Genomic DNA, 22,086 nt, shown 5'->3' on the forward strand with positions numbered 1-22,086 from the left:
TATCAAATGATCACAACAAGAGATGAGTACTTTGTTAAATTAAATTTTAATGTTAACTTACCCAAAGTAACATTGTATACTATTTTGATTGTGTGATGTCATTGTGAGTCAGACTATTGTGTGATGTCATTGTGAGTCAGACTATTGTGTGATGTCATTGTGAATCAGACTATTGTGTGATGTCATTGTGAGTCAGACTATTGTGTGATGTCATTGCGAGTCAGACTATTGTGTGATGTCATTGCAAGTCAGGCTATTGTGTGATGTCATTGTGAATCAGACTATTGTGTGATGTCATTGTGAATCAGACTATTGTGTGATGTCATTGTGAGTCAGACTATTGTGTGATGTCATTGTGAGTCAGACTATTGTGTGATGTCATTGTGAATCAGACTATTGTGTGATGTCATTGTGAGTCAGACTATTGTGTGATGTCATTGTGAATCAGACTATTGTGTGATGTCATTGTGAGTCAGACTATTGTGTGATGTCATTCTGAATCAGACTATTGTGTGATGTCATTGTGAATCAGACTATTGTGTGATGTCATTCTGAATCAGACTATTGTGTGATGTCATTGTGAATCAGACTATTGTGTGATGTCATTGTGAGTCAGACTATTGAACAAAATTGCAAAAGGCCAGTTTGGTCTAATCTCTTAATTGTAAGATAAAAAAAAATGTCAAAAATGAAAAATATTTTTTTTACAAATGCAAGAACAAACAATATATTTTTACAAATACAAGCACTAGACAAAAAAAAATGAACAGAAAGATGTCTTTAAACTTTTGATGAATATAATAGAACAATCAATCTTTAAAAGTTCTATGATTTTATTAAGACAGCAATGGCATATTATATACAAGTAAACATTACTCACCAAAGTGGACAATTGAATAGCTGCTATCAAGAATATTGAGATAGGAAAAATGGTTTCCCACACAGCTACTTGTATCTGTTTTTAGCACAACCCTTGTAAATTAAAGTAATATTTGTTAAGCCTAGTCCAGTTTGTACAGTAGTAGTTACATGTGATACCTATCTGAGTGGATATACTTAAAATATCTTCAAAGACATTTTCATAATGTATACTGACCAAATGTGTTCAATACTATGGCTTAAGCTATTCAACATTGTGGGAATTAGTCACATGTTTTTTTTTAATTTACAGTTCCATTAGAGAAAATTGTAATAAACAAAGAGAGGGCAGGAGGTTGGTATAGACTGTCAGCTTACTTCCTTGCCAAGTGTACCAGTGAGCTCCCCTTGATACTATTACAGCCACTGTTCTTTGTCACGGTGGCATATTGGTGTATTGGTCTTAGTGGTGTGGCTGAATTCTTTGCAACCATGGGCACTGTGTTCATAACAGCTTTAGCTGGCCAGGTATGGAAATGACATCAGAAGTGTATCAGATTTACATATAAACAAGTCTAAATTGAAAACAACGTTCAAACCTATGATTGTGATTTTTGGTGTAAATAGCATTATGTATAAGTTTCATAACATTTGGTTGAGGCTGACTTAAGGAGGCTCAAGGGTATAAAAACTTCAGAAAAAAAAATTTTTCATTACACTTTTTATTTATTACTTTATTAGTTGTTACTTTATCATATGGTGCAAAAATCATTAAAAAAAATCAATCTGTTTTGGCCCCAGACTACTTTTAAAACATTTATATAATTGAAACAGCTCCAAATTATCTCCCTTTGGTGGAAAAATGCCATATTTTGGCATTAAAATTGAAATCACTTTTTTAACTCGTCGGTGACCTATATTTTTTATTTTCATTTTCAAATAAGCTGTACTTAAACTAAGGGTGCTATAAATAGTTTCGTATAAAAAACTAGGGGTTATTCCCCGACTAAAAATAACCATGGAGGGAAACCCCTGTTTATTTACTTAATTGGTGAAAAAGTATCATGTTTTTTGTATTTGATTGTAAAAATTAGTTAATTAGCTTTCAATTTAAACAGGTTGAATGATTGAAATAATTTTAAAAATTATATTAGATATACATGTTTTAAGGGGAGACAACACTGTAAACATCCTGTTTTTTGGGCAGTGAAAATTGAAAACTTATTTGCAGCCACTGTAGCTCTTTTCGGAGCAGGAAACCGTACCCTGAAACAAGATTTTTTAGAAAGGCCAGGTAAAAACCTATATAATTTCATACAGTTTTGATAATGTAAAATGTGCATGGATCATGTCTTCATGGGTGTCACATGACCTGGTTTCAGGTTTTTATACGACCGCAAAAAAAATTTTGTGGTCGTATATTGGTATGAAGTTGGCGTCGTCGTCCTCGTCTTCGTCGTCCGGCGTCGTCGTTGTAGCCCGAAGACACATTAGTTTTCGCACTCTAACTTTTGTTAAATGAATGGACCTCAATGAAATTTTACCATAAGGTTCAATACCACAAAAGGAAGGTGGGGATTGATTTTGGGGGTTATGGTACCAACAGTTAAGGAATAAGGGGCCAAAAATAAGCATTTTTGTAACTTCCAGACATAACTTGTGTGTAAGTGTATGGATCTCTCTGACATTGTACCACAAGGTTCCATATCACAAAGGGAATGCTGGGATTGATTTTGGGGGTATTTGCCTCCAAATTTTAGGAATTAGGGGCCAAAAAGGGACAAAAAAACAAGCATTTTTCTAGTTTCATGACAATAACTTGTGTGTAAGTCTATGGATCTCTCTGACATTGTATCACAAGGTTCCATATCACAAAGGGAATGCTGGGATTGATTTTGGGGGTAATTGCCTCCAAATTTTAGGAATTAGGGGCAAAAAAGGGGCAAAAAACAAGCATTTTTCTAGTTTCATGACAATAACTTGTTTGTAAGTGTATGCATCTCTCTGACATTGTATCACAAGGTTCCATATCACAAAGGGAATGCTGGGATTGATTTTGGGGGGTAATTGCCTCCAAATTTTATGAATTAGGGGCAAAAAAGGGGCAAAAAACAAGCATTTTTCTAGTTTCATGACAATAACTTGTGTGTAAGTGTATGGATCTTTATGAAATTGTTCTACAAGGTTCCATATCTCAAAGGGAAAGCTGGAATTGATTTTGGGGGTAATAGCCTCCAAATTTTAGGAATTAGGGGCAAAAAAGGGGCAAAAAACAAGCATTTTTCTAGTTTCATGACAATAACTTGTGTGTAAGTCTATGGATCTCTCTGACATTGTACTGCAAGGTACCATACCACAAAGGGAAGGCTGGGATTGATTTTGGGGGTAATTCCCTCAAAATTTTAGTAATTAGGGGCCATAAAAGGGCAAAAAAACAAGCATTTTTCTAGTTTCAGGACAATTACTTGTGTGTAAGTGTATGGATCTTTATGAAATTTTACTGCAAGGTTCCATATCACAAAGGGAAAGCTGGGTTTGAGTTTGGTGGTAATTGCCCTAAACGTTTAGGAATTTGGGGCCAAAAAGGGGCCAAAAAACAAGCATTTTTCTAGTTTCCAGACAATAACTTGTGTTCAAGTGTATGGATCTCTCTGAAATTGTACTGCAAGGTACCATACCACAAAGGGAAGGCTGTGATTGAGTTTGGGGGTGATGAATCATAAGGGGGTTGAAAAAATTGGGAGGGGATTTTTTTTTTCTTTAAAATTTTCCATTTTAAATTAGTTATTTCTGATTTATATATAAAAGCAAATAATAATGATATAGTTTGAATAGGTAAATTAAAAAATTTTAAGTTCTTAGACCACATTCATTCTGTGTCAGAAACCTATGCTGTGTCAAATATTTAATTACAATCCAAATTCAGTGCTGTATCAAGCTTGAATGTTGTGTCGATACTTGCCCCTACTGTTCAGGGTTTGACCTCTGCGGTCATATCAAGCTGCGCCCCAGCGGAGCATTTTATTTATGTTCAAATTAGACCTTTTTTTCCCCCATGTTTATTGGATGGAATTTTTTTAATATATTAAAAGTACACATTATTTATATTTCATTATAAACTAGAGAACAATCTGATTCCAGTGATATCTAGTTTTATACAAGTATCTTTATTAATCAGTCCACCACTAAGGGTCACTTATGCATGGTCCCTCAAAATATGACGTCATAGAAAAAAACTGTTGATTGCACCCTAAACTATTGTAAAATTTTTGCGATTTCTGTAATTTAGTTCTTTTTTTATTTTAATATTACCTCTGTTTCTCCTATTAGTTCAACAGAAAAAAAAGTACATTTACAGAAATGTATGCTTCTTTCAAATGCAGATTGTGAGAGGAAATGAATAGTGACCCCATTTTTTATTTTATTTTTAGGCAGTTAAGCTGACTTATGCGAGCACCAGATTTGTGTTCTACCCAATAAATGCTGAAATACGTGCCATTGTTATTATCTAGCTGGCTATTATGTTATTTATAACTAATTGGACATTTTTTTAATACTTTTATTTCTGGAATACAAAAAAATATGACCAGAAAAACCTTAAATGATCGTCGAACTACCAAAAACTTTTGAAGTTGCACATAGGAAGTAGTGCTCAATAGAAATCCGTACGTAGTTTATTATTCCTGTGCTTCTGGCTACGATGTCAAAGAACAATTGTTTGAAATATTTCATCGCCGAAAATCGGTAATTACAAGTCGTTTATATTTCCCAACTGGCAAAATGCGCAGGAATATTGTTCATGTACTACAAATCTCTATGATAGAGGAAATATAGTTATATAAGTGGGCGGTAATTTTTAACTTATCTTGCCAAATAAGGTTGTTGTTATATTTGAATCCATGACAAATCGCCCCACTGGCAAATCGCCCCACACCTAATCGCCCACTTTTTCACCAACTCGCCCCACTTTCTAAAAAATCACCCCACTCTTGTTTACCAACTCGCCCCACTTATGAAAAAAGGTAAAATCCCATTGAAAATAGGTTGGATAACTTGCCCCACTTATGAAAAGGGTTAAAATCCCGCTGAAATAAGGTCTGCCACTCATGACAAATAGATAAACCACGATGAATTCAGTAATGCCAACTCGCCCCACTTATGAAAAAAGATGCAATCCCGTTGTATATCTATGTTCCTACCCCACTTATGAATAAAATCAATACCTATAAAAACCTTAGATAAACATGTTTTTGTAGTTCTTTTCTCTTTGTTGAAATAAAGCAGAAAGAAGTGAGTATCAGTATTTCTGCGACTTGAATGCCAACTAGCCCCACTTGTGAAAAATAGAAAAATCCTGATGAATTGAGTCATGCCAACTCGCCCCACTTATGAAAAATAGAAAAATCCTGATGAATTGAGTCATGACAACTCGCCCCACTTATGAAAAATAGAAAAATCCTGATGAATTGAGTCATGCCAACTCGCTCCACTTATGAAAAAGGAAGCAATGCTGTTGAATTTATGTCTGCCAACTCACCCCACTGATAAATAAAAGTATGTACAGAATTAAAGCCTACCAACTAGCCCCACTTATGAATAAAAGAATTAAACTGTAATGAATTTAGGCCTATTCACCCCACTTGTGAAAACGTTAGAAATGCATCATGTTTTTTTGTTATTTTCTTTTGGTTGAAATAAAGCAGAAAGAAGTAAGCATCAGCATTTCTGTGACATTTTTTTTTACTGGTAAATATATTCAATGTTTTATAAGATAAGTCAAGAATCATGTGTGTTTACATAATTTTACTCTCAGATGACAGGTTTGCACATCTACATAAGTATGCATAACAATAACATTTTAAACAAACATACATTAAATCAATTATGACAAGCACAGGCATTATAATATAAAACGAAGTACTAGATAAAATGTCAGCACTAGAAACATGAACATGAATACACATATATGGCATACAATAGATTGTCATTAGATAGTTCAGTAGCTGTCTGCTTCCACGACTGGACCGTTGACACGACCACACTGGCGTAAGAGTCAGGTTGTAGATATGCTGCCTGCAATACAGCACAAGGATACACAGTAGACATAGTAAATGCATGACAAAGGCTACTTTACTTTTTATAATTTTGAAACCAAGCCATAAATTTCTCAATTTTTATTGTTTTCAAACCATAAACAAAACTTACCAATCAATTTTTCAACAACAACAAAACCTGCTTTGACTTGAATGAAATAATGGACATTCTCTTTGATATTTACTTGAAAGTAACATTTGCCTTTCACTGATTGCTCGTAAGTGTTTAATTATTCTTAATTCAAAGACAAAAGTAACCAATACGTTTAGTGCTATAAAAACAAATTGCTGTTAATTGAAATCCTTCAATTGTTATGATAAAATATCGGATTATGATACAATTAACAGGTTTCTTTTCAATTGTTATGCAAATAACTAAGCTTACAAGAATAAAGTTATTCTCCAATAATACGAAAATTACATGATAATAAATAATGTATTTACAATTATATTTTAAGAAAGTGAAACATTTAATTTCAATAATAATAATTTAATAAATTTTCGTTTTTTTGTATTCTGTGTAGATTAGTTTTCATTTAAGTGGGGCGAGTTGGCAGACCTGAAAATTATATATTCATCTAGATTTTACCTTTTTTCATTAAGTAGGGCAAGTTGGCAGGAGAAAAATTAACGGGATTTAACCCTTTTCACAAGTGGGGCGAGTTGGTAAACCAGTTTGGGGCGATTTTTTTAAAAGTGGTGTGAGTTGGTGAAAAAGTGGGGCGATTTGGTGTGGGGCGATTTGCCAGTGGGGCGATTTGTCCTGCTTCCTTATATTTTATGAATGAAACGAGGTCCTGAAACAGATGCAGAAATCGACGTTGATGGGATGTTTAAAGTAATGTAGACAACTCTTCCCCGAGACAAGTCGGATCGAATCCACTCAAACTGTCTAAGAAGACAACTTTGACCGTTTGTCAGATTTACTTAGGGTTTCATAAAATATTAGACTAACATGTCTAGCGGAGCCATTAATCTTTTGTTTGTGCATTGGGGTCTATTTAGGGGTATTTGGAGGGGCCTAAAGAAGGGAGGGGTTTACTATAGAACCCTATGGGATTTTATTTTTTTTAATTTTCAAATGACTTTTTCTCGAACACAGTAAGTGATAGACACATGCAGTCTTCAGTAATGAGAACAGGACAATAAAAAAAATCAACCAAAATATAGGGTGAGTCCCTCGGGGTCATCCCAACCCCCTTTAATTTGAAAATGTACTTTTATCTTGTAAATCGTCGCGATCCCCACCCCTAAACAATATATATACTTGTATGGGACAATAAAAGAAATCAAATGAAAATAATTTGGGGGAGTCCCCGGTGTCGTCCCACCCCCTCCTGTTTGAGAACTTGGAAATGGTCGAGATCCCCAACCCTAAATCATATATATTCATGTATGGGACAATAAAACAAATCAAATGAAATATAGGGGGAATCCCTGGGGTCACCCCACCCCTACTGTTTGAGAACTTGTAAACGGTCGAGATCCCCACCCCTAAACCATATATATTGATGTATGGGACAATATAACAAATCAAATGAAATATATGGGGAGTCCCTAGGGGCACCCCAACCCCTCCTGTTTGAGAACTTGGAAATGGTTGAGATCCCCACCCCTAAACCATATACATTCATGTATGGGACAATAAAACAAATCAAATGAAATATAGGGGGTCCCTGGGGACACCCCACCCCCTCCTGTTTAAGAACTTGTACACAGTCAAGATCCCCACCCCAAAACCATATATATTCATGTATTGGATAATATAACAAATCAAATGAAATATATGGGGAGTTCCTCAGGTCACCCCACCCCCTCCTGTTTGAGAACTTGGAAATGGTCGAGATCCCCACCCCTAAACCATATATATTCATGTATGGGACAATAAAACAAATCAAATGAAATATAGGAGGAGTCCCTGGGGTCGCCCCACCCCCTCCTGTTTGAGAACTTGTAAATGGTCGAGATACCCACACCTAAACCATATTTATTCCTGTTCATCATTTCAAAAAGATTTGAATGACATACAGGGTCAATCTCCTAGGTGTCACATATGCATATCACTTTACCACACCAAACCAATAATGAACTGGACTTTGCCCAATGTCAGGAGACCATGGGAATGACCAATTATGGGGGCTTTGTTTGGGAGACTTCGTAACAGCATCCTGTTACAATTATTTGTTTATTATAAAATTTTATTGATGCAAAAAATGAGTCTAGGTACTAGAGATAAAGGATACTACAGATACAGTTAAGTCTGCCTCATGTCTTGACTTACATCTAGAAATTGACAATGAGGGTCGGTTGAAAACAAAACTTTACGACAAAAGAGATGATTTCAGCTTCCCAATTGTGAACTTTCCATTTCTATGTAGCAACATTCCAGCAGCGCCTGCATACGGAGTATATATCTCCCAATTGATACAATATTCCCGGGCTTGTGTTTCCTATCATGATTTCCTTGATAGAGGATTACTGCTCACAAGGAAGCTATTAAACCAAGAGTTCCAAATGGTGAAGTTGAAGTCATCCCTTCGTAAATTTTATGGACGCCATCACGAGTTGGTTGACCGTTATGGAATAACCATTTCACAGATGATATCGGATATGTTCCATATGTCGTTACTACAATACCCTTCCTTTTTCACGAATGTGACTTACCGAATTAGACTATTTACCGGATTTGTAATAACATAAGCAACTCGACGGGTGCCACATGTGGAGCAGGTAATGCTTACCCTTCCGGAGCACCTGAGATCACCCCCAGTTTTTGGTGGGGTTCGTGTTGCTTAGTCTGTTGTTTTCTATGTTATGTCATCTGTACTATTATTTGTCTGTTTGTCTTTTTATTTTTGGCCATGACGTTGTCAGTTTGTTTTCGATCTATGAGTTTGGCTGTCCCTCTGGTATCTTTCGTCCCTCTTTTAATTGAATTTACTTCGATTATTTAGTAAATTATTTCTGGGCCTATAATAATTTTCATTTATGGCTCATTTTAAAGAAAACATATAAATCTTTCAAGCAGTGTAAAGCCCGAGAATGTTTGACCAGCTGTTTTATAATCACCTGTCATTTTATTCCAAACTTGGTATGGAGTAACATCATGCACTTGGGGGTGAAGATGGGGGTCATTTACATTGATATATGAGTTGCTTTTGAAAACCTTGATGAAATATTAATTAATTTGCCTTAATCATCAATTCATTTAATGAACATAAATGTACAATATACGAATGTTTAATGTTTGTTCTTTCAAATCTTAAAAAAAAATTGAAGCAATTATCTGTCATACACTTATCCATGAATTACCCTCAACCCGGAAATTTACCTTTATCCATTACCCTTAACCTGGAAATAAAAAAAATCTAAAATATTTTTCAACTAAGCAAAATATTTTATAGTAGGTCTTTTGATAGGATATATAGTAAAGTAGTAAATATTTTTGGATGAGTAGCATAATGATAATTGGGATTAAAAGCACAAATATTGAATTAAACCGTATATGTAAGGGGATAATTCATTAAAAAACTATATTTAATGTAAAGGGAGGCAACTGCAACGTATTACTCTTAAACGGAAACGTATTTTACTCTTTATCTATGAAATACAATAAGTAACTATTGAATTCACAACTTTTAAGTAAGGAGTATAGCTATCATGAAAAACAAAATGCATATTTCAACACAAAAATGCACATCAAAGATTTATTCAACTATATAATAAATATTTATAAATAAATGAAACGAAACTGTAATCTTATTTCCTTCAACAATCTTGCAGTTTTAAAGTTGGAAACTAATTTTATTTTTGTATCATTAAACGGGAAGAAATAGTTGTACCTCCGCAAACAAAGTTTTGATGTGTATATACTCGAATAAGTCTAATATACTGATGTGCATTGTAAGCGCAACTTCCCCCTAAACGTCTGGGCATATATTTGATGAAAATTTCCACGGTTGTATAACTCTACCTGATCATGTGCAGAAAGGATTATTATCCCGGTCTAACATGTTAAAGTTAAGAAAATTAAATCTTCTTTCTTTCATATACAAATACGATTGTACGGCAGGGTATCCTTTTGGATTCACTCACTCACAGATCCAGTCTTTATTGAAAAGTAATATAAGATATCCTTGAGAGATATATTTCATAAAAAAAATATATCATGCATATAAGTGAATGACTGTTATTGTTTTTTTAACTCATATTAACATGGTTATTGTCATCACTTGGCTCATGAGTGTCGTTGTCTGTTCGTACATTTTTTCGATAACAATAAGAGAAGGGTCGAAACTGTAAGATCAGCAATGCAAAATATATTTTTGACATGTGAGCTATTCAGGCTCATATGAGACACTTGTTCATTGCAATTTTAGTTTGACGAAAAAAAAAAAAAACTCTTATCCGAAGTATGCAGGAAAAATATTTTCTCTCAGAAATACATGACCGACTAAATAGCCGCTTCTGAAAATAGTATTATCAGGAGCGGATCCAGCCATTTTTTACTCGGTATATCATTAAATAAAAAAATATAAACAAGTCTACATTGAAAACAACGTTCAAACCTATGATTGCGTTGGATAAATACCGCAATTTTTATACGTGTGCATGCAAAACAAGTTTCTTGGTAAAGGGGTCTAAATGCAGCACAAACAACATTTTCCAAAAGACCAAAAAAGTGACAAAGTATATTTTAACAAAACGCATTTGACTAGCAGGTCGAACAACGGATGTTCTTAAACCCTGCTGACTGCCATTGGCAATTGCCAAATAAAATGATCACCTGATGTATCAAAATGGATCTTAGATAATAATTTAATATCAAACAGAAAACAATAAACTTGCGGAAAAGATGGTATACCGCAAACAAAAGGTGCAAAAATTAGTACACCCTATCCTGATTTCGACAATTAATGTCTCTTCAGTGATGTTAGGAATAGAAACGGTATTTGGAAGGCCATATAAAAAATATATATATATTTATACTAATCATTGGCATTTTTTGCAAAAAAAAATCATGGAAATTTAGTCGATGAACTGAATTAAAAAAATTATACAGATAAATAAGCATTACATAGTAAAATTGAGAATGGAAATGGGGAATGTGTCAAAGAGACAACAACCCGACCACAGAACAGACAACAGCAGAAGGTCACCAACAGGTCTTCAATGCAGCGAGAAATTCCCGCACCCGGAGGCATCCTTCAGCTGGCCCCTAAACAAATATATATACTAGTTCAGTGATAATTAATGCCATACTAAACTCCAAATTGTACACAAGAAACTAAAATTAAAAATAATACAAGACTAACAAAGGCTAGAGGCTCCTGACTTGGGACAGGCGCAAAAATGCGGCGGGGTTAAACATGTTTGTGAGATCTCAACCCTCCCCTATACCTCTAGCCAATGTAGAAAAGTAAACGCATAACAATACGCACATTTACATCAGTTATATACGGCCGATGACTGTAATTAATAGCATATGATTTATATATTAAATACATCGTATGTTAACTTGACACCTGTTAGAACTTTTCGGAATGCAAAAGGTATACAATTTACATCAGATGATAACCTATGTGTTCGAAACGCGATGCTAGATTATAAGGTCGTTAATGGCTCTTCCTTCACTTTTATTTGTTTAAATACTACTTAGCAATGACTGAATGGTAACAGGTTTATTTGGTTCAGTTGCACATACGTCTTATTTCGATACATAACAACAAAAAGGTGATTAAGAGCTGTGGTTAAAAAAATATTTGAAAATTTTGAGTTTCTGCTATATCAGTAATATTTATATTCAATTTGTGATAATTTTCGTGTAGGTGTACAGTATTTGAAACTGAGGTTGTCCATCACTGACAAGTTTTATTTCATTGGGTGAAAGGTATAATAGGATCACTTGTGTTAGATTTGTTAATTTATTCATCTTTTTTAGGTTATAAATGTATGCACAACTTATTCTCTTATCCACAAGTGATGTCTAGTGTCAATTTCTTATTTCTTTTGATTTAATCGATTTATATATTTTGAACAAAAGTACTTATTAACAAAATCATCAATGTTCCCCCTCCTTATTTTAAATTAAAAACGGACTTCGAAAAATACCGCGAATGTGAGCTGGTTCCTATTTTAATTTGTTCTTATGGGGTAACAGATACACGGGCGACATTATTTTAGATCTCGACAGCTACTATTCTTATTTCAGTATTAGTTTAATGGAAAGATATCTAAATTTTAAAAAATACATTAAAAATGACAATTCATCAATATAATTTACCATTAAAAGAACTGTTTATTGATACTTTTAGACATATGTACTTTGTAAAATTGAAATCTCCAGGATAAGAGTATTTCGTAAGAGTAAATTATCGGCATAAAGGTTATTCCCGGATAAGAGTATGACAGCAACACTGCCACAGTTTTCATAATTACATTTGCCTTGGTTTTTGGTTAACTGCCTACAGCGCTTACAGTGCTTTGATTCTATTAAGTATAAGATAAAGTTCATTTATAGAAAAATATAGCAAAATCTTATATTAGGAAAAAAAAATTGATTTAGACCCGCGAGCCCCCTTAAGTAAGAAAACAAAAAATTCAGCAATTTTTCCATTTGTAAAGGTGCATAACTCTAGAACGGTCGAATTGAGACAACCAAAATACAAGCTTGTTATGTGTTTTGTCATAATAAGCATTTTGTATAAGTTTCATAACATTTGGTTATGGCAAACTAAAGTTAGAGAGTGGAAACCAACTTTGGGACGGAAGGACGTACATACGTACGCAAGAACCTCCCAAAGTTGGTTTCTGTTCTCTAACTATTGTTTGTCTTAAGCAAATGTTATGAAACTTATACACAATGCTTGACCGTTCTAGAGTAATGCCCCTTTACAAATGGACAAATTCCAGAATTTTTCTTTTCCATTCTTTAACCATAGTTTGCCTCAACCAAATGTTATGCAACTGATACACAATGCTTATTACCACAAAATACAAATCAATTTTGAATTTTGGGGGTGTCACTTTTACTATTCTAGCGTTTTATTATATCTGTGCCTCATGAACACATGTGACATTTAAATAAATGTGAAGCAATAGAAAATCATTAATTTAAAGACAATGAATTGAATTTACATCAATATTTAATAGAAATGATAAAGTTCTAAATTGCGGCTTCACTAAGGGCTTTGCCTCAAATGACAATGTTTTTCTCAATGTTTTGTCTGCTCTATCACCTCCTTAGCTATGTGTTATTTATATAATGTGTATAATGATGCCATTATACAAAAGAAATATTTCTGATCATTTCAGTAAAAACTCCTGTAGTATTTTTCTGTATGTTTAAGCAAGGAGTTTTTTCTCCATTCCTTGACTTAATGTTGCAGTGTGCATTTAATCTAGCTTTTTTTGGATTTCTCTGATGTGGTGAATTTACGTTTAGTAGTAAAATTGCAAGGCAGGACACACTTTTGATTCAAAATATTAATTTAGACATAAATTTTCAAAACTTCACATTACATCTGAATTCCTCCAAATGTGATCCATTTCGAGAAGGTGTTAACATTACTGTTTTTGAAAATGATATTTTTCAACCCAGTTGATTTGATGAGACGATATATACAAGTACGAAAAAATTATGGAGCTAGACCAGATTCCTATTTATTTGTTAGTGATGAGTATAATAACACTCCTTTGTCTAGAGATACATTTATATCTCTGCTTTATACATGTTTTGTTCTATATCAAAGGAGTTATAAGAACTAAATTTTGTTAATTATTTTAGTATTGTAGTTATTTCTTTTTTTGTTTGTTTTCATTTTCATACATGAAATTATATTCAAGTACTTTTTCTTTCTAATGGTATATTGAATTTATATATATGTACATGTATCATTTCTTGGGGGCTTTCACTCATGCTACTTGTTCAATTTGGCCTACTTAATTTCAGGGAAATTATTTTCCCCCAATTCATTAATACATCTTATAAATTATTAAGGCTTTGTTTTATTTAAGGGTGATAATTAAGTTAGTTTTTGTCGAGCCTGCGACTTTTGTCGCAGAAAGCTCGACATAGGGATAGCGATCCGGCGACTTCTTAAAAGCTTTATATTTTAGAAGATGGAAGACCTGGATGCTTCATACTTTGTATATGGATGCCTCATGTTACGAAGTTTCCGTCAGTCACATGTCCAATGTCCTTGACCTCATTTTCATGGTTCAGTGACTACTTGAAAAAAAAGTTCAGATTTTTTGTAATGTTAAATTTTCTCTTATTATAAGTAATAGGATAACTATATTTGGTATGTGCGTACCTTGCAAGGTCCTCATGCCCGTCAGACAGTTTTCACTTGACCTCGACCTCATTTCATGGATCAGTGAACAAGGTTAAGTTTTCGTGGTCAAGTCCATATCTCAGATACTATAAGCAATAGGTCTAGTATATTCGGTGTATGGAAGGACTGTAAGGTGTACATGTCCAACTGGCAGGTGTCATCTGACCTTGACCTCATTTTCATGGTTCAGTGGTTATAGTTAAGTTTTTGTGTTTTGGTCTGTTTTTCTTATACTGTATGCAATAGGTCTACTATATTTGGTGTATGGAATGATTGTAAGGTGTACATGTCTAGCTGGCAGGTGTCATCTGACCTTGACCTCATTTTCATGGTTCAGTGGTCAAAGTTAAGTTTTTGAGTTTTGGTCTTTCTTTCTAATACTGCATGCAATAGGTCAGCTATATTTGGTGTATGGAATGATTGTAAGGTGTACATGTCTAGCTGGCAGGTGTCATCTTACCTTGACCTCATTTTCATGGTTCAGTGGTCAAAGTTAAGTTTTTGAGTTTTGGTCTTTTTTTCTAATACTATATGCAATAGTTCAACTATATTTGGTGTATGGAAATATTTTATGATCTATATGTCAGTCACGCAGGTTTTATTTGACCTTGACCTCATTTTCAAGGTTCATTGCTCAGTGTTAAGTTTTTGTGTTTTCGTCTGTTTTTCTTAAACTATAAGCAATAGGTCAACTATATTTGTTGTATGGAAGAATTGTTAGCTGTACATGCCTGCCTAGCATGGTTCATCTGACCTTGACCTCAATTTCATGGTTCATTGGTCAATGTTTACTTTACTTGGTTAATGTTAAGTTTATGTGACAGTTGTAATAAAGCTTTATATTTAGGACTATCAACATAATATCAATGATTAGTAAAGAAGGCGAGACATTTCAGCGTGTGCACTCTTGTTGTACCAGTTGGGATCTACCGCAGGAATTCTCTTTTTTCAAATTTATACCCGTCTGGGCTCTACCAGTCAGGTTCTAAAAGTACCTGTTGGGATCTACCGCAGGAATTCTCAGTTTTCAAAATTCATACTTGTCTGGGCTCTACCACTCAGGTTCTAAAAGTACCTGTTGGGATCTACCGCAGGTATTCTCATTTTTCAAAATTTATACCTGTCTGGGTTCTACCAGTCAGGTTCTAAAATAAATTTTTCACCTGTCAGGGCTCTACTGCAGGTTCTTAAAATTGCATAATTTAGCCAATTTATTTTTTAATTAATTTAAAATTATGCTGAGTAGGTAGTGTTTTTGATTTGGTTATTTTAATTAGTATTATTGTAAGTTTTAATGAGTAGCCCCCTAGAAAGCTAAATGATACATTTATTATTATTTTCATATGTATTCAGTATAATAGATTTAGAATTGATTGTGAATATGATACTAGTATACTGTGTATACAATGGTGTCTTAGTATATTAGTTTGTTATTAAAATTAGAATAGTTATTATAAAGTTTTGCATATGATGTCAAGTATCCAGTATGGCAGGATAAGGGTTCCATTCAAGTAGAACAGTTCCTTTTCTACTCTTAGAATCTATATTAGTATAGATAAATGTGGTATGATACATGAGACTAGTTATTGTCTATAAGGAGACATCTACTGTTCAATGTGGTATGGTATATGAGACTAATTATTGTCTATAAGGACACATCTACTGTTCTTTGTGGTATGGTATATGAGACTAGTTGGGTTTGATTAGGAGACTTCTACTGTTTCTAAGGGTATGGTATATTAGGAGACTTCTACTGTCTCAATGATGCCATTATACAAAAGAAATATTTCTGATCATTTCAGTAAAAACTCCTGTAGTATTTTTCTTACACATAATTTGATAATGCAATTAACTTTGTAAGAGCTTTGGCAGAAGAGGATTTTGAATTAAAATAACAGCATTCCTAAAATTTGGTAAAAGTTAAAATGAATAGACCACATTCGAGTTTGTAGTTGACTAGAAAAAAGTCGTCAATTTTGCACGCCTTTATAGCGTCATTTACCAGATAGAAGTGACCACCTGTATCCCTGCACTATTAACGTTCATCAAGTGGGAGGTCAAGTTCCATTATGGCTATTTTCACTTTTCCTGTTCAGGAGTTATGGTTCTTGAAAGATTAAAAAATGGCCTTTCTAGTCATGTCGTTGCATTTACTCATGAACCGTTCAACCAAAGCTTTTCAAATTTTAAAATGTTATTACTGATGACTAATTGGAGGTCAACTAGGATAATAACGATTTTCACTTTTACTGTTCAGTAGTTACGGTTCTTGAAATATTGAAAAATGCTTGAAAGATGTCTTTGCATTTACTCATGAATTATTCAACCAAAGCTTTTCAAATTTTAACATGTTGTTACTAATGACAAAATGGAGGTCAAGTAGGATAATGACAATTTTCACTTTTACCGTTCAGGAGTTATGGTTCTTGAAATATTAAAAAAATGGTGTTTCCAGTCGTGTCTGTGCATTTAAACATGAACTGTTCAAAATGTAACGTCTGCAGGAAAATGCGGTTAGCTGTCTCTCTGACAGCCTCTTGTTAAGATCTTTTACCACAATTATTTTGTGTCAAAAACCTATATTAGGGTCAAAATTCACAGTAGAAACATTAGTTTTCTTGGGGCGAAAATTTCGTGGTTTTGTCTCTATATAAGATTTCAAGGGGATTTAATTTCTAGGTCTCCAGTAAATGGAAGTGATATTATATGTAGGTTAAATTTTCATGGAGGTTTAATTTGATGGATATATTCTTTCCACCAAATAAACGAATTTAAATCTTCTACAAAAATTTCTGCTTTTACAGTATATATATGGAAATTTGCAAAACCAAATTTACAGATCTAACATTGTTTGGCTGATGTTTAGACAAATTATATATATAACTTTTTGTATATACATGTATTTATTGCTATTTTACTTAATTTACCTTTAATCTTACTGACTAATGATTTCCTTTCTCAGCACAATAAGAGTGATATGAAAAATGATTGCCAGAAACTAAGGACGCACATGCAATGTAAATTTCAACATTGTCATAGGTATAATTGCAATAAACAGATTTTCATTTGTCATCTCAACTTGATTGTTTTTCTCATTGTATCCCATCAATAAAATTTTTGATGAAGTAAAAAAAGTGTAATTTTTATACGACCGCAAAAGCAGTCGTATATTGGTATGACGTTGGCGTCGTCGTCGTCGTAAACCTAAATGACACATTGGTTTTCGCACAATAACTTTAGTTTTAGTGAATGGATCTCTATGAAATTTTACCATAAGGTTCAATACCACAAAAGGAAGGTTGGGATTGATTTTGGGGGTTATGGTACCAACAGTTAAGGAAAAAAGGGCCAAAAATAAGCATTTTTGTAACTTCCAGACAATAACTTGTGTGTTAGTGTATGGATCTCTCTGACATTGTTCCACAAGGTTCCATATCACAAAGGGAATGCTGGGATTGATTTTGGGGGTAATTGCCTCAAAATTTTAGGAATTAGGAGCCAAAAAAGGGGCAAAAAACTAGCATTTTTCTAGTTTCATGACAATAACTTGTGTTCAAGTGTATGGATCTCTCTGAAATTGTACTGCAACGTGTCATACCACAAAGGGAAGGCTGGGATTGATTTTGGGGGGTAATTGCCTCAGAATTTTAGGAATTAGGGGCAAAAAAGGGGCAAAAAACAAGCATTTTTCTAGTTTCAGGAAAATAACTTGTGTGTAAGTGTATGGATCTTTCTGAAATTGTACCACAAGATTTCATACCGAAAAAGGAAGGTTAGGATTGATTTTGGGGGTCATGACCCTAACTGTTTAGGAATTAGGGGCCAAAAACAATACTTTTCCAATACTTTGTATAAATTGCTTATTTCTTGACCAATTTCAATGGGGTTTTATTCTTGAATTCTTGGGGTTCTTTAATATGCTGAATCTAACCGTATATTAAGTTTTTGGATTTTGGGCCCCGTTTTTAAATTGGTCCACATTGAGGTCCAAAGGGTCCAAAATTGAACTTTGTTTGATTTCATCAAAAATTGAATTATTGGGGTTCTTTGATATGCCGAATTTAACCATGTATGTAGATTTTTAATTTTGGGTCCAGTTTTCAAATTGGTCTACATTAAGGTCCAAAGGGTCCAAAATTAAACTTAGTTTGATTTTAACAAAAATTGAATTCTAGGGGTTCTTTGATATGCTGAATCTAAACATGTATTTAGATTTTTGATTATGAGCCCAGTTTTCAAGTTGGTCCAAACCGGGGTCCAAAATTAAACTTTGTTTGATTTCAACAAAAATTGAATATATGGGGTTCTTTGATATGCTGATTCTAACCATGTATTTCGATTTTGGATTATGGACCATAATAGGTAAATTTAAAAAGTTCTTAGACCACATTCATTCTGTGTCAGAAACCTATGCTGTGTCAAATATTTAATCACAATCCAAATTCAGAGTTGTATCAAGGTTGAATGTTGTGTCCATACTTGCCCCAACTGTTCAGGGTTCGACCTCTGCGGTCGTATCAAGCTGCGCCCAGCGGGAGCATTTTATTTACACTTATACTCAAGTTACTGTCTGAAAACCAAATGTCTTCAGATTATGACGACGCTGGCATCATCATAATATTATACCACATCAAAAATTTTTGATCGTATAAATAATGAAAATAAATATTAATAATATTAAAACATAATGGAACCACTTATATGTGAATTCATTTATTTGGAATAAAAAAAACCGACAAAGTTCAAATCAACCATTTGGGATTTTTTAATAAGCTTGTAACAGTAAACAGAAAAGGGAGAGAAAAGATGACCAAAATAAAACTACAGGCTAAAATTGGACACAGAGGAGAAAAAGAAAACTAGTCTAAATTTTAAGATACAATAGAGAAAAAACAAACTGCTGGCTAAAAAAAAGATTAAACTACAGGCTAAAATTAGATTCAAAAGATCAATAAAAAGTTTAAGACATTGAGGGGAGATGTGATAATAGTATAGATATACAGAAACATTATCATTTTATATTTTGATAATTTGTACTTTATATTTACAGAGTATAGGTTTATTTCTTGGTGTAGTTAACACAGAAATAAGACAAGCCATTACAATAACTATACTTATTCAAATGGCCATTATGTTGCTAGGTAAGTAGTATATCAAGATAAGATATCAATGGCAGCTTTAAAAGGCCTGGAAATGACCACTGTAAAACTAATTTCAAACGAGAACTAACGGCCTGATTTTTGTAAAAAAAAACAATTAATGAAAAACGAATATGATGAACAGCAACAACCACTGAATTACAGGTTGAGTTGTAATATATGAGCACTTTTTGGATCTTTCAGATACATAGAAAATGATAGTGTGAGTGGCCATGGGTCATCCATGTACAATGGACACATTCTTGTTTTTATAATCAAATGAAAACAGACAATCATAAAAACATTAGAAGAAGGATAACACAAGGTGCAGTAAAATTTTCTTTAACTTAAGCTCTTTGAAAAGTCAAATTCTGGAAATTAACCATTTGCAGAAAAAGATGTTATTTTATTGAATTGTACAAAGTAAATCTGATTTCTTTCCTCAAAGCCCGTTTTGTTTTTATGAATATTGGGTTTTTTTTCTTCTCGAAAGTTTGTTGTCATTAATACATTTTTATTTATTTTTACAGGTGGTTTATTTACTCGAACATTACCATTGTGGTTAGATTGGACAAAATATTTATCCTTTATACATTATACATTCCATTCACTAATGTATTTAGAATTCAAGAATGGACCAGCAGTCGGGTAAATTTTCGTAACTTTTTAAAATTCAAGATTGAATGAATTTGATTATATTTAACAGTGCTTTGCTTTATTAACTGACCAATTACCATTTGCACCACAAATCATATTTCATTTGTGCCAATAATACTGGTAAATAAGGTTTTATAGTTTAAAACAATAGATTAACTCAAAAGAGATTTTTAATATTTAATAACTGTCATAACAGTTTTTTGGCTTAATGAAACATGTGCATCCAATATCAATCATCATAACCATGATAAAATGAAGATCTTAAAAAGAGACTTTTCATAATAATGTCAAAACAAAGTTTCTTAAAAAATTAACATATTCATTAAACCTTAAAGAAAGCACTTTACATTGGAGTAAAATTATGAGTCTGTTCTAAGCACTATGCACTAGAGTAAATGCAAACTTCTGGCTCAAGACTTGTAAGTAACAGTCTGGATATACTCATGAACAATGTTCATTAGATTATATTTTTGTGGTCATCAACAAGTACAGACTTATTTCCTATATATAAAAATAAGGAGGTATGGTACTGTGCACCTTCAACAATTAGACAAACCCATACCATATAGTCGGCTATAATCGGCTCTGACATGAAAAATATGAAACAATTCAAATGAGAAAGCCAACTTAACAAGCTGTTTGTCCCAGAATTGACAATGTCCATCTTGACATTTCAAACATGTGAACACTATAAATTGTTAAACCTAACTTATCCTCAGTTTTACATTAGAAATGAGGCACGATGAATTACATAATTATCCAGGGGGAATATTCCTTAAAAAATCTTATTCACTATATAGCAAGGAATATTAAAACTTTTCCGTTTTATGTAACCTGTAAAATGGCGTAAATGTAGTTTTTTTTTTGGCGCAAATGAAATATACCCTTGTGCTGTAAATGAAAGATTGGATTTTATAAATGTATTGCCCACTTAAAGCTAACAATTCTGAAAGTATTTTTATTTATTTTTGGTTTCTTTACCATTCTTTGTCCTTTTGTCTTAAATGGGCAGTTATCATATTGGAATTTATACCATGTCTCCTTATACAAAGCCTAGTGTACTGGATATATGACGTATGTTGTCCTGTATTTTTCTGTTCCTTACTTTGTCTGTCTATCCTGAGTCATGTTAAAGATTGTGTTTGTGATAGTTTACCAAGTGGTCACATGAACTTGGAATCAGTATAAAAAATAAGTATGATAGGAACTTTAGAGTTATATGCCATATTAGTCTTATTTCTTAAATAAAAACACAATGTGTGTTATCATTTTTATTTCTGTGTAAACATACTTAAATAATGTACATGTTTTGAGGTAAATTCTACTACACAGATATTTCTATATATATTTCAGAGTTATTGTGTTTGGTATAGTAGCAAGGGGGAAAAAAGCTTGAAAATTTCAATTTTATTTTTTTCTAAAAATCAGAAAAACTTGGTTTGGGGGTCTGTGAACAAACAAATTCAAAAACTTTTGCCTCAAAAATCCTGTTCATTATGATCTGAACTCTTAAGATAAATGCCAAATTTAAGGTTTCGACTCAGATTTCCCAATTTAATTTACATGGAAATGTGATAGAGCAAGTGGGGCACAGTGTCCCATGGTCAAATATGAATAAAATCCAAAATATTCATACACAAAATATTTCACTATAGGCTGTCAGATTTGGTTCAGTTTGGTCAAAATAAGCTTAAAAAACATCAATGATGTATTATTGGCTTGCAAGTCAATATTTCAACTCATTTGAATCCTCCTTCATGTTATTCATGAGAATTACAATTTAACCCTTTACTGGGATGAGCTAAGCATGTTCAGTTATAAAAAAGAAAAAAATGTCAAAAGTGAAAGAAAGGCAGCCACCGGGAATATCCCTTCGTTGACTGATTCTGCCCACAAAAAATCCTTCAAACACAGGTAAAATGATGATTTACATATTTTTTTAATCTATGACATGAAATCAAACAGACTATTGCTAGTCTCCAAAACTTATTCACAACTTTTAGA

At 33.2% G+C, this 22,086-nt stretch overlaps 1 protein-coding gene across 1 annotated transcript in view; it reads left to right on the plus strand.

Annotated features, from left to right (window-relative positions):
* LOC127706422 (uncharacterized) overlaps window positions 1-22,086 on the plus strand; it is a 65,774-nt gene that overhangs the window by 37,884 nt on the left and 5,804 nt on the right. The window contains exons 12-14 of the mRNA XM_052211052.1: window positions 1,172-1,386; window positions 19,338-19,428; window positions 19,956-20,073. Of these exons, the coding sequence (XP_052067012.1) occupies window positions 1,172-1,386; window positions 19,338-19,428; window positions 19,956-20,073 (424 nt within the window). The remainder of the gene's footprint in view (window positions 1-1,171; window positions 1,387-19,337; window positions 19,429-19,955; window positions 20,074-22,086) is intronic.

Source organism: Mytilus californianus, unplaced genomic scaffold (assembly GCF_021869535.1).
Source record: "Mytilus californianus isolate M0D057914Y unplaced genomic scaffold, xbMytCali1.0.p SCAF_6, whole genome shotgun sequence".
Classification (NCBI taxonomy): domain Eukaryota; kingdom Metazoa; phylum Mollusca; class Bivalvia; order Mytilida; family Mytilidae; genus Mytilus; species Mytilus californianus.